This window comes from Maniola hyperantus, chromosome 1 (genome assembly GCF_902806685.2).
Source record: "Maniola hyperantus chromosome 1, iAphHyp1.2, whole genome shotgun sequence".
NCBI lineage: Eukaryota > Metazoa > Arthropoda > Insecta > Lepidoptera > Nymphalidae > Maniola > Maniola hyperantus.
Window position 1 is genome coordinate 14678298 of NC_048536.1, and position 12894 is coordinate 14691191.

The 12894-nt window shown below is 38.0% G+C and overlaps 1 protein-coding gene across 1 annotated transcript; it reads left to right on the forward strand.

Annotated features, from left to right (window-relative positions):
* Positions 1–9024: 9024 nt before the first annotated feature.
* LOC117996900 (outer dynein arm-docking complex subunit 4) lies at positions 9025–11512 on the forward strand. The gene is made up of 3 exons (XM_034985044.2): positions 9025–9525; positions 10138–10398; positions 11022–11512. Exons 1-3 carry the CDS (start codon positions 9025–9027, stop codon positions 11280–11282), a joined length of 1023 nt encoding a protein of 340 aa, XP_034840935.1. The 3' UTR covers positions 11283–11512.
* The last annotated feature ends 1382 nt before the right edge of the window (positions 11513–12894 follow it).

Here is a 12894-nt window from a genome sequence, read left to right on the forward strand (position 1 = left end):
ATTTGATATAGGTACAAAATTATGCCATGTATAAAATAGTATTTGCAGTCTTGTGCATTGCTGGAGCGAGCTGCAGGTCAAATCCACGCTCTTTTATCATTTAGATAATCTTCAATTGTGTAATATGCTTTTTTCAGGAGCATATTTTTAATAGATTTTTTAAACTTGTGCAAAGGTAAGTCCAAAATAGTTTGCGGGATTTTATTATAAAAGGTAATACCAATACCCACAAATGACTTTTGGACTTTCCTGAGGCGGAAGGCAGGAGCTGCAAGTTTGTTTCTGTTTCTAGTTAGCCTATTGTGTAGATCACCAATTTTCTTGTAACTAAGAATATTTTGTCTTACAAAAATTATGTTATTATAAATATATTGAGAGGCTACAGTAAGGATATCTATTTCCTTAAATTTCTCTCGAAGGGAATCGCGTGGTCTTAAGTTATAAATTGCGCGTATTGCCCTTTTTTGTAATACAAAAATTCTCCCAATATCTGCCGCATTCAGCGTACACACACACACACATAAAAACTTTAACCTTTACAAGTGAAAGGTTGATTTGATTACTGATAAGATACTTGCCACAAAAAAGCGATTTTTGAAGTTCGTAGTGACAAATAAAACATCTGACTGCTGCTAGAGGTCAACGAACGTTGCGTAGACAGGTGGCGCGGGGTCGACGCCGCGTCGTAGGTGGGGCCAGAGTTTTGCACGCTGCACGCACGGGTTTGAAAAATACTAAATTACTAAAACTACAAGTGTAAGGCAAATGCTTGTTGGTATTGGATTGTGATAAGGTACTTAGTATAATAATAGCGCTACTACGCAAGCATTTTAATTAGACCCTACATTACATACTTTACAAAGTAAAAAATAACTTTTGTTTTTACTTTCGTCGGTTTTTTATTTTATTTTTTTAAGTCCGCCCGGACGGGCCCCGCTGTATAACTTAAATGCGAAGTGCACCTGGCCTGACCTAGGTAAGCTTTATAAGCAGGTAATCATAATAATTTTCTATGTTACCATTAAGTATCTTAGCTAAGCAGCTAAGTAGTAGAGTAGATTATTATGTTTAAGTAGCCATCTTTCTACAGTTTAAAACTTTAGTAAGTTTACATATTTAATATTCTTTCCCCTAGCATCATCTAATGCACAGAGTACTTTTAACATATTATGGAAATCTAATGCTATAATTAAATTATTATTATGCTGAAATTGCGTGCCCAAGCGACCAAGTTAATTTAAGTTGAAACATGGGGATGTAGCCTTTATGGCACAGTCGTAAAGGCCTTGAAAGCAGTATTTAGTATTTGCAGCTAAATCAAACGTTAACGTCAAATGCTTGCACTTTTCCTTTTAAATTACTATTGATGTGACGTGATTTTTAGTAAAGTCAAGAAAACATTCTTTATTGTAATACACCAAAACAATAGAAATATAAAAAAGATAAACAAATAAACTACAAGTAAACTTACATACTTATATAAATGTAAGGTCAGTTTAAATGTTTTATTATCCTTTAACAAATGTCCGTGACTTTGTCTGTGAAAGCTAAGCCGTCCAAAACAGGTCTAGAAGAAACCCTGAAACCTCGACTTATCAACATTTGCGGTGATTGAAGTCAGATTTGCCACCTTAAGTATAACTACATAACTCGCTCTTCCGCACGTTGTCGTATTGTAGGCGTACCGCTAAACTTTTTGGCGTGTTGGTACGAAGACGTTCCGTGCAAACACTTTTGAGATACCTACCTATGGATCTTTTAACAATAACGGTGATGTTATATTTCTTTTTGTAATCGGGTACGGAACCCTAAAAATAATGCTCGGTTAACCCACCCTTATTACCACTGTTTGCCTACTGCGAAACCCTAAATACAAAAATTACCTAATAAATGTTCGCTTAATTGCATGTCGCCTGATTCCTGTGGAATGCGTGACTAAATAAAAAACCGGTCAAGTGCGAGTCGGACTGGCACACCGAAGGTTCTGTACCATCATACAAGATATGAAATGATGTATCTACTTTATAATTTTTTTAATTAGCGTGGCAGCCATTTATAAATTTGCCATTTTGGTTTTTTACGACATATTTGCATATTTGTCGTTATATTATAGCGGCTATAGAAATAGCTACAGTACGTGGCCGAAAGTAATGTACATCGACCTTTAGACGGAGATAGCAGATTTGTAGAGCGCTATCCCTGTCGTTGGACCGACGAAACGTCATATGGGTATGAGTGACAAAGATAACGCTCTACAAAGCCGAAATCTCATTCTAAAGGCCGATGTACCTACATTACTTTCGGACACGTACTGTACACACTATTTCATCTCTGTACTTTTACGGTTTAGGAAGTAGGTACATCAGGCTGGCAGACGGATGAACAGCGGAGGATTAATATTAAGATCCCGTTAGCACCCTTCGGGTACAGAACCCTAAGAGCAGGGTGCGTGGTTATCGTCATTTGGTAGACGTTGATGGAAAAAATTGGTCGTTACGCGAGAAAATTAAGTAAACTTTTCACGAAACCTTGTATATCAACCTTTTATTTGAATATCAGCTTTTAATTGAAATTGTGATAGCCTAATTTAATACTCTTAGTTATTAGGTACGTCTATATGAATTTAGCTTAGTGCTTTCAGTGTGGATTAATTTATTGAGCAAAGTTAGTTTCAAGTGTAAGAATAATACCGATAAATTAGTTGGGAAGGTAGAAAAGTATGAAATTAAGTTTAAAATACTCATCTACTCGGCACTTCACGTAGGTAGATTTAGTAAGAACAGGAGGTACCTACTAAACATAGGCACCAGAGCCACCAGATTCATTTATTTAGGATCGGATGGGTTTATCAAGTATTTAATAATTATGCTCAAAAGGCTCGTAACAGAAATCTACTATGTAGGTTAGGTACATATTATAAGTATAAAAAACAGTTTTTTTTTTTTTTATTTATTAAGATACAAGTTAGGCCTTGACTGCAATCTCACCTGATGGTAAGTGACGATGCAGTCTAAGGTGGGAGCTCGCTAACCTGGAAGGAGTATGGCAGTTTTTATTAAACCCATACACCTTTGGTTTCTACACGGCATCGTACCGGAACGCTAAATCACTTGGCGGCGCGACTTTGCCGGTAGGGTAGTAACTAGCCACGGCCGAGGCCTCCCACCAGACAGATTGTTATGATTTGATATAAAGTCAAAATTAACGAATGAAATAATGTTTTATTGTAGGAACAATGAACACCAAAAGAGAAATATAAAATGAAAATAGTTACCTATGTACTATTGGCGGGTAAGTATATTATCGTAAGTAGTTACGATAACACAGCTAAGTATAATATTATCGTGGGCACGACAACAACTTTCTAAGCAAGGCAAAGGAACTCCGTGCAGTACAAACAACCCTTTGATTGGGGCAAGACGCCGTAATGTAATAAGCTGAGACATCCATTGCTGCGAGCATTATCTAAATTTGTCATAGTTTCTGTGATTTATTCGTATATAATAGTAAGTTAAAAGATGAAATGGAGAACAGCATTTGTAAAATTATAAAGTGAATAAAGTTTCTAAGCCTAAATTTATTTAAAAAAAGTGTTAAAAAGTAAAGGTAAGTTTTGATAATTTTAAGTACCTACCTACTTACTCGTATTATAAATTGCGAAAATGTGTTTTTTTTTGGCCTTCAATCACGCCGCAACGCGACGAAGATCGACGTGTTTTTTTGCATTGATACAGTTTAAGACCTGGAGAGTGTCATAGGCTACTTTTCATTCCGCAAAATTAAAACGTTCCTACGGGATTTTTAAAAAACCGCTGATAGTACCTAATTTATAAAAAAATAATTTAAACTCATAAATTACGTTACAATGCGCTAGATCGGCTTGTCTTGTACCTACGTAAAATAATTTAGTAAATTTTATTATAGTGATAATAATACAAATTAAATACTCACCTATACAATACAAATAAAATCATAAGAGTAAGTATCTACCTTATAAGTATTTTTGTACAGATTTATATTCGTATAGTGAAAACGATGAAATTATAATAATTAATTATTGCCCTCCAACTACGTATAAAACTATGTATGTAGGATAAGTCCAAGCGCAAAGCTTGCTACGGGTTACGTAGTACATACTCGTAGGCCGTAGCACTCTTAGTAGCACCAAAAATTGAACAGTTTTTAAATCATATTTTTAACCCTGTTTAAACGAAAATTTTTAACTGTTTTATTTTCAACCCTGGTTAGTTATAGTAATTTTTCTATTTAAATTGAAGGACTCTTTCTATTTCATTTACATTACAGTTGGCTAAGTGCGGATTGACAGACTTCACACACCTTTGAGAATAATATCATGGATAGCATGCAGGTTTTCTCATGATGTTTTCCGTCACCAAAACCAAGCAAGTAAAATTTGATTGCTTAAAATGCACAGCACTCGGAAGAGAGAGGTGCGTGCCCGGAATCGAACCCCAGACTCCCCGACTAGGAGGTCTACACCTTAACTACCCACCAATTAATTGTTATTCCATCATGATGAAACGACTGCTAAGCAATCGGATGCCATAAAAATATTCTAGCATCGTAACATCTAATTTCATTATTTATGTTGTCGTTAGTCACGAAATCGTGGTTTTACGATAAATTGCCTGTCCCTTGGCATAATTTTTTTTGGTTACAATGTTAAAATTTTACCCATTTTTTTTAGACTCCATGGCCCCAGGGTCTCCAAGGCAAACTGAACAAAAATGTAACTCTCGATAAGTGAGACATACTTGCGCCGCTTGCCGGTTTCACCCATTTCTGCTACGGCTCCCGGTCTTGATACTGTCTCCCTGATATGATACGGGACCAATGTGTCAACGCACGTTGCGTTCCCGTTCCCAGGGAACCAGCGTCAATCCATCAGGTCTCTTGTCATCATCCCGACATGTTAATATTCTAATACAATAATGAAAAAAACAAACATTAGGTAGGTATAACTAGACCTAAATTCGTACCAAAATGATACGATTTTCTTAAAACAAAACTAGCGCTACAAAGTTTGTTCCGTTCTTTGAGAAAATATGTAGGTATTTCCTATTATACCATTAAAAAGTTTTGACAGTCTGACAATAAGAAAACTGTGTCCAAGGAAAATCGATGCACCATTTCGCTCTGCATTATGTTGAAAAACTTGCAGCTATTTTTCATAAACTGAATGATTGCATGAATAAGTAATTTTCCGTAATAAGCTCGGGCGGATGCCAAAGTTATGGTGCCCTGACGTTACCGGTTAAGCAAATTGTTTATTAGCTTCGTGATGTAACTAACTAGGTACATCTACCAACCTTGGCTTAAGATAGGACAAGCATGATCTAACGACTTTTTACCTGCACGCTACGCTATTTACCTACCTACCTTACCTACTAACTTGATCTCAAAGTACCTGAGTTAGTAAAGTATCTAAATTGATCCAGATTTCAGTAGCCTGTTGATTTGTACCAGTATATCCTAACACCACTATACAGACTACAGTACGCGACCAAAAGTGATGAACATCGATCTTTAGAATGGAGACAGCAGATCTGTAGAGCACTGTCTCGGTTGATCACACCGACAAAGCGTCATATGGGTATGAGGGACAGAGACGAACGGTCTACAAAGATGAAATGTCATTCTAAAGGCCGATGTTCATCACTTTTGGTCGCGTACTGTACTTAATATGGTCAATGCCACACCTATTAACGTATTGTACGTGTCAGAATATTTAACATAGCAAACAGAGTATCCGGTTTGAAGGACCAAATCTATAGATTATAAGATCAGATATAGAGATAAGATAAGACGCAGCACCGACGGCTATGTGCTCCCGAGGCACGGGGGTGGACCACTGCTAACTTTCTAACTTCGGGGTAGCACTGAGAATTCTTAACAGAAAAACCCAAATCCTAACTATTTTCGGGCCAACCCGGGGTACTAACCCAGAAGCATCGTCGTCCGCAGTCGAACATGCTAACAACTAGAACAACGAGACAATTGCCTCATCATCTATTAATTTAACTTTCTGTTAACTGACTCGTTCATACACTTTTTAAATACAAGATTTAAAAAATGTATGAGCGACCTACTTAGGTACATACTTAATTTTTATATGTGTTGACTGTAGCTATAAAAATTAGGTCATCAATTTTTTTTTCAAACTACGATATAGATTATATTATAGACAAATCACTCGGTAAAGGTTTTCAAATGCAAGTACAGATTAAAATCTCTCAATCGTATCATAAGTACAATAAAACCATTGGCTTTGACAAAACGGCGATCCCACGATAAGCTACGGGAGAAATTGAGCTTCTACACGAAGGTACCTCCCCGTCTGATACAAGCAGTTAAAATTATCAGATTATAAGCAAATGGAGGGCAAACAAAATAGACGATTTATTACATAGATGCGAGCTACTGTGGCGTAGGTAAGCGGAACACTATCTATCAAAACATGGGTTCGGTCATGCTAATATTGACTCGAATTACTCAAACAGGTTTTTGGTAAAATATTTGGCAAAACTGTGGCCTTTGGAACTATCAATCAGTTTTATTGAGTCGGTGTTATGTACTTTTTTATGTGAAGTATCCACTGAACTATTACTAAAGCTTAAACCATAGATCTTTGAAAAGCCGACAGCCTATATGAAACGGACAAAGCCGGCGGTTTACCTACCTACTCTGTGTATCTCGTGGTTGTTTACGAGATACCTACTTAATTATAATTTTCGTTAGGTACGAACGAATAAGTACTAAGCAGTGATAACCTAGTGGTTAGGACGTCCGCCTTCTAATCGGAGGTCGGGGGTTCGATCCCGGGCACGCACCTCTAACTTTTCGGAATTATGTGCGTTTTAATTAATTAAATATTACTTGCTTTAACGGTGAAGGAAAACATCGTGAGGAAACCTGCATGCCTGAGAGTTCTCCATAATGTTCTCAAAGGTGTGTGAAGTCTACCAATCCGCACATGGCCAGCGTGGTAGACTATGGCCAAAACCTTTCTCACTCTGAGAGGAGACCCGCGCTCTGTAGTGAGCCGGTGATGGGTTGATCATGATGATGATGACGAACGAATACGCACCATTAGGTACCTAACATACTTACCCACCTATTTGTTATATAAATAAATTAAATAGGCAGCTCGAAGCTAAGTAATTTTTTATTGAAGTCAAATATCACACACACTACACAACTCATAAAATATAATAGTGTGCAAATTATAGCTTTGTTTCGAGTGCCTTATTTGATATTTTTTTTCACATTATTTTGATTTCACAAGCAATTTTAGACTTGCCTTTACACAAGTTTAAAAAATGTGTTAAAAGTATGCTCCTAAAAAAAGCATATTATACAGTCGCAGACTATGTAAACGATAAAAAAGCTTGGATTTGACTCGCTCCAGCAATGCACGGGGCTTCAATGGCTTGTATAGTACGGTATAATAACATTGTAAATTGAAAAAATTAAAAAGAGCAACCGCCGAGTTTCTTGCTGGTTCTTCTCGGTAGGAACGGCATTCCGAACCAGTGGTAAGTTACAACTGCCTATTCATAAGCACTTTTAAAAAGTTTACATGAATAAAAAAACATACTACTCTATTCTATTTATGATTGCTAGCTGACTTACAAAATGGAGGAGACCTTAAGGTCTAGGGTGAAGGAGAGACGTGTATTTTTGTCTCTATCTTCATCTTTTTTTCATCTGAGACCACTTTATACATATTTTTCATTAGGTGTGATTGTGGTCGAACATGTGCAAATAAGAAATTTAAAAATCTATCTAAGAATATATAGGAAAGTACACCGATTCCTCTGACATTCTTGGTGCAATTTGCGGATTTTTTTTCAAAAATGTTTATTGAGAAAATTTTGTTTCAGTCATTTGAAAAATGGGTCGCGCGAAGGAGGAGGACCAGCCGATCAACAATCCGGCGGAGGCGAAGAAATACCTCGACGAAGCAAATGGACACTTCAAGAGCGGCAACTACGGGCGAGCTCTGGCATCATTAGAAAAGGTACAAAGGCAAGGTTTTTTTTTCACGAGTGCATGCGATTCCATAAAATTTCCATGTCACAGAATTATGCGGATAAAATCGCGCGGTGAAAATTCTCAGTAAGTATACCTACCCTTACAAAAACTTCAATTCGTCGTCATCACAGAATATAAGTAATATTATGTCCCTTGAAGGGTTTTTCACGACCGGACCGTGTACCGTGTTTGTCCAACGGCTCCTTGAGACTCATATTTTGCTTAAACCACAAGTGAACAAAAAAAAACATTTACCTAAGTGCAATGTTTTGAAAATATTCTTCTGCAGAAACAAAAATAATAAAAACCCCTTGTAGAGTGTTGAAGGATTTAAAACGAAACATGCTGAAATAACACACCTACTAGTACCTGCCAATCCGTACTTGGCCAGCGTGGTGGAATCCGTGGCCAAATCCTTCTCATTCTGAGAGGAGACCCGGGCTCAGTGATGAGCCGGCGATGGGTCGATGATGGTGACGATAATGATTGGCCCTACCTATAACGTTGGCAAAAAGTGTATGTACTTATACGCTAGGTATCTAGTTGACTATCTAAGTAAAAGGATATCATACAACGAAACACGTAACTTTACGTCTCGGTCTATCTTTTTATGAGTTTAAGAAAATCTCAACCCGCCATCGAAGCCAGTAGGTATAGTATACCACTCACATACGATAGACGTACGCACTTGCCAAGTATAGGTACACTTACGTAGTAAGTATACGAAGATACAAGCTTCTAAAAGCTTTTGAAATTTGGAAAACTTTCTTACCTACCTTCGATTTATGTGAGGAGAGAAATCGTAAAATGCAACACCCAAAAGCATCCCTATTTCCCAACCACTTTAGGGAAACGGAAGGCGATAAGTGGGTGCGAAAACACATTCTGTCACCATGACGACCACAGCTCGGGCGTCGGTATCGATGCCTCTTCACACACCTACATGTTACGTAACGCGAGATCACCAACATGTCGAATTTAACTGTGACTTTCGAAAGTGAGGATAATGCTAAAGCTCAAGTGCGGTCCATCCTCGGCCCGACAAAGGACTCTGAGTTCCTGCAGAGCTTCGTTCGCGTCGGAACAGGAGAAGACGATGAGGAGCTACCAGTCCCGAAAGCGTCCATCAGCAAACGAGCTCCAGTGGAAAAGCTCGACTCTACTGATGATGAAAATTTGACCGTAATAATACGAAAGGTGTCTGAAAAACCTCAAAAAAGGAGAGTTCGTCGGAAGCCAAAGCGTGAGAGACGTCGTCGGGAAGAAGAGTTATACACTGATAAAGATCGGGCTGCAGCTGTTGTGATAGGGACGAGGGACATCAAGCAGTCCCTGAGTATGAAGGATAAGGCGGAGAGGAGCAACAATCTGCAGATCCCGATGGAGGCTGATGCTGGCACGTTGCTGGCGTTGGCACGTGCTGAGATGATGCGCGAGGGATATCGCACTGCGCTGACGTTTGTCGATAAGGTATTCTTAATGACATGACATGATATTTTGAAGCTAATTTAAATGTAAAAAGACTTATCAAATAAACAGTTACAGGACGAAGAAAAGAGAAGCTATTGTAGATGTTGTAGATACATATTTATTTGACCAATGCATAATGATTTGCTGCTAATTAGCTTTTGTCTGCGCGCTTGCGTACACTATTTTTTAAGTGCAGCTTTAGGTAGGTGATGGCGGTCTTTTATAAAATGGAACGCGATGTAAGTAGTAGGTATCTCATTGGTTGGCCGTATGATTGAGCGGAACAGAGTACAAGTTTGCTTCTGTCAGGTGTCCCACTCCAAAATTTTTGTTTTCATTTTGTTTTTACGTCTTATCCATCACGCCGCAACGAAGCAACGGATCGACCTGATTTTTGAAATGGATATATAATTATACTAGAGCTAAGTACTTTTTACATTTCCCTCAGGAGTCAGGACTTTTAAATAACAATCTCAATGTCATTCATTCATAAGAAATCACGGATGAAGATAAAATTGAAATGAAAACCATCGCGTCGTTGCGGACCTACGAACATGAACAATTTTAAAAAGCTTCTGAAATGCACTCTAAGAAAATTATTCTTTGTTTCAGGCAATCGATCTAGCCCCTGACGAAAAAGCAGCTTACGTGTCTCGCAGCCGATGCTACCTGCTCCTCGGCGAGCCTCACAAAGCCCTGGAAGATGCGGAGATCGCCCTGAAGCTCGACCCCAAACACGCAAAGGCACTGCTTCAGAAAGCTGAAGCACTGTACTATTGCGGCGAGTTTGAATTGAGCCTGGTTCACTATCACCGAGGACTGCGTGCGAGACCTGATCTGAGTGAATTTAGGCTTGGAGTTCAAAAAGCTCAGGTGGGTTTGCCCTAAGAAAGTATATCTAAAAATTATACGCTTGAACATTTATGTAGGACTGAGGAATCTACCCATTTGTTTTGTGCTATTGAGCTTATTAGAATTAGTTTAGATAGTCCGCAATCAGTGGAAATGGTAGATTCTTGCTTTTTCTTCTCAGTAGGAACTAGGAAGGGTAATTTATTTATTTTAAAAAAGAACTTGTATATTTTATGCTTCGGTGAGTGTCGGAAGGACCAGGTCAATACGGAAAAAGTATTGAAAATGAAATTGGATGCTAATATTAACGCACAACGCACAGCCAAGCTCTAGTCTATAAATTTAAAAAAAATGTTTTCCGTAACTCTGGTCTTGAATGGTCATAAGCGCCAACTATTTTACCTACCTACATAACACTGACATTATGTTTAATCTTTAGCTCAACTCTTCAATAGCTCACTCAACGTGTACCACAATACCACATTGTGATCAAACTCATGCAATATCCTACCTAACTTGTCGAACCCTTGTAAAATGGTTTGATATCACTTTTATTTGGAAGGGACAAGAAAATTAACAAAATAGAAATCATTAAAAATTAATATTTATGTATTTTGCACTGGTATTTTGATTTATTGTTTCAGGAGGCCATAGAAAATACCATCGGCGCAGTAAAAGCGGTGAAGAAGGCCCCAAATAAACGTAGACTATCGAAATCGTCCCGGCCAGTTTTAGGTCAGCTGATGTCTGACAAGATCTATTTGGAGAATCTCCTCAAGAACCCAGACCTAGCAATTGCGGATAAGAAAAACGTCGTGGTTCTGAAGCAAGCGGAGGAGGCGATACGATTTTTGGAAAATAGAGAAGAATTTTGGAGGCAACAACAAACTGCTACGAAACACTAAGTATTAGAACTAAAATGAGTAAAAACCATAGGTCCTATTAGGTACATAGGTGGGTGGTGGGTGGATGATTAGATAATTATTAAATTAGGAAGGTACCGTACGCACTTACGTATTGTATTATTAGGATCCATTATTAACAGCATATCATACCTACTACTTTCTAAGCTATAACATTTAAATCGGAAGTAATCCCACGTTATATTGTGCAAAATGATATAAATTAAGTAGCATAGGGCAATAAAAAGATACCCTAAGTAGATTAAGATTTAATATTGAGCATGTAAGATGTTATTAAATTAAATGTTTACCTACTAGGTAGTACAATAATTATTTTCACTGTTTCCTGTGATAATTTTTCCCATACTTGTTTAAGTTAGGTACGTTACGCCTCCTCGCACTGTATCCGTGGTATATAAACCGGGGATGTGCGAGGATGCGTAAGTACCTAGTTCTTACGCTTCGGAATGCCGTTCCTACCGCGATCAGAACCTGCAAGAAACTCGCCGGTTGCTCTTTGAAAGTCTCGCTTGGTTTGTATTTTACTGTTTTTATTTTTAAAGAAAACCTCCAAAAATATTTTTAAAAAAATGATAAGTAAGTGGAACATCAAAAGTCTGAATTAAAAGTTTGGTATTTCAAATAGGTATATAGCTTGATATATAGCACGTTGCAACTTATCAGATCAATAAAATTGATTCGTTTGACAATGCCAAAATATTATGGTACGTTTAAACTACCGTGAGTGATTTCCATTCTAAATAATATCTGTCCACGGCTGTACTCACGTGTTTAGTCGACGTTAGCCCGACTAGTTTCGAACCCATACGGGGTCCTTTTTCAAGGGAGTCCGTTAGCGCACTGCGCACGTGCCGCTGCCCGTAGAGCCCGTTGTGAGGGTGGCTGGGGTGGGCGTTGTGGGGTGGCCCGTATGGGTTCGAAACTAGTCGGGCTAACGTCGACTAAACACGTGAGTACAGCCGTGGACAGATATTATTTAGAATATTGTACGTATCCTTTAGATTGTACCTAGCTAGATAAGAATCTAACTACACGGTCAGCCTGTCAGGGTCCACAGTCCACACCTCTTGTTATATTATATCTATGTATATAAAATTCAAAGTCCTGATTGACTGACTGACTGACTTATATATCAACGCACAGCCTAAGCCGCTGGTCCTAGAGACATGAAATTTTGAGCATATTATGTTCTTTGTAAAGAGTAGGTATCCACTAAGAAAGGATTTTTTGAAATTCCACCCCTAAGTGGGTTAAATGGAAGTTTGTATGAAGGTCTATTATTTTTGAAGTTACATCAATGAAAGTTGGTATACAGGCTTTCGGTTAAGAATAAAAAAATACTTACTTCACGATATTTGAAAATTCTGAATATAATATGAAAGTCTGTTATTTTTCAAGTTATTATGGGTTTTCGGTTACAAAAGAAAAAAATACGTAGGTACCTATTTCAGGATTTTTGAAAATTCAACCCCCACGCCGATTTTCTAAATTCCACCCGAGCGAAGCCGGGGTGGATCAGCTAGTTAGCCATAATCAAGAGCTGAAAACCATACTTTTGGGCTCACCGAGTATAATAATAATTCATTACCACATG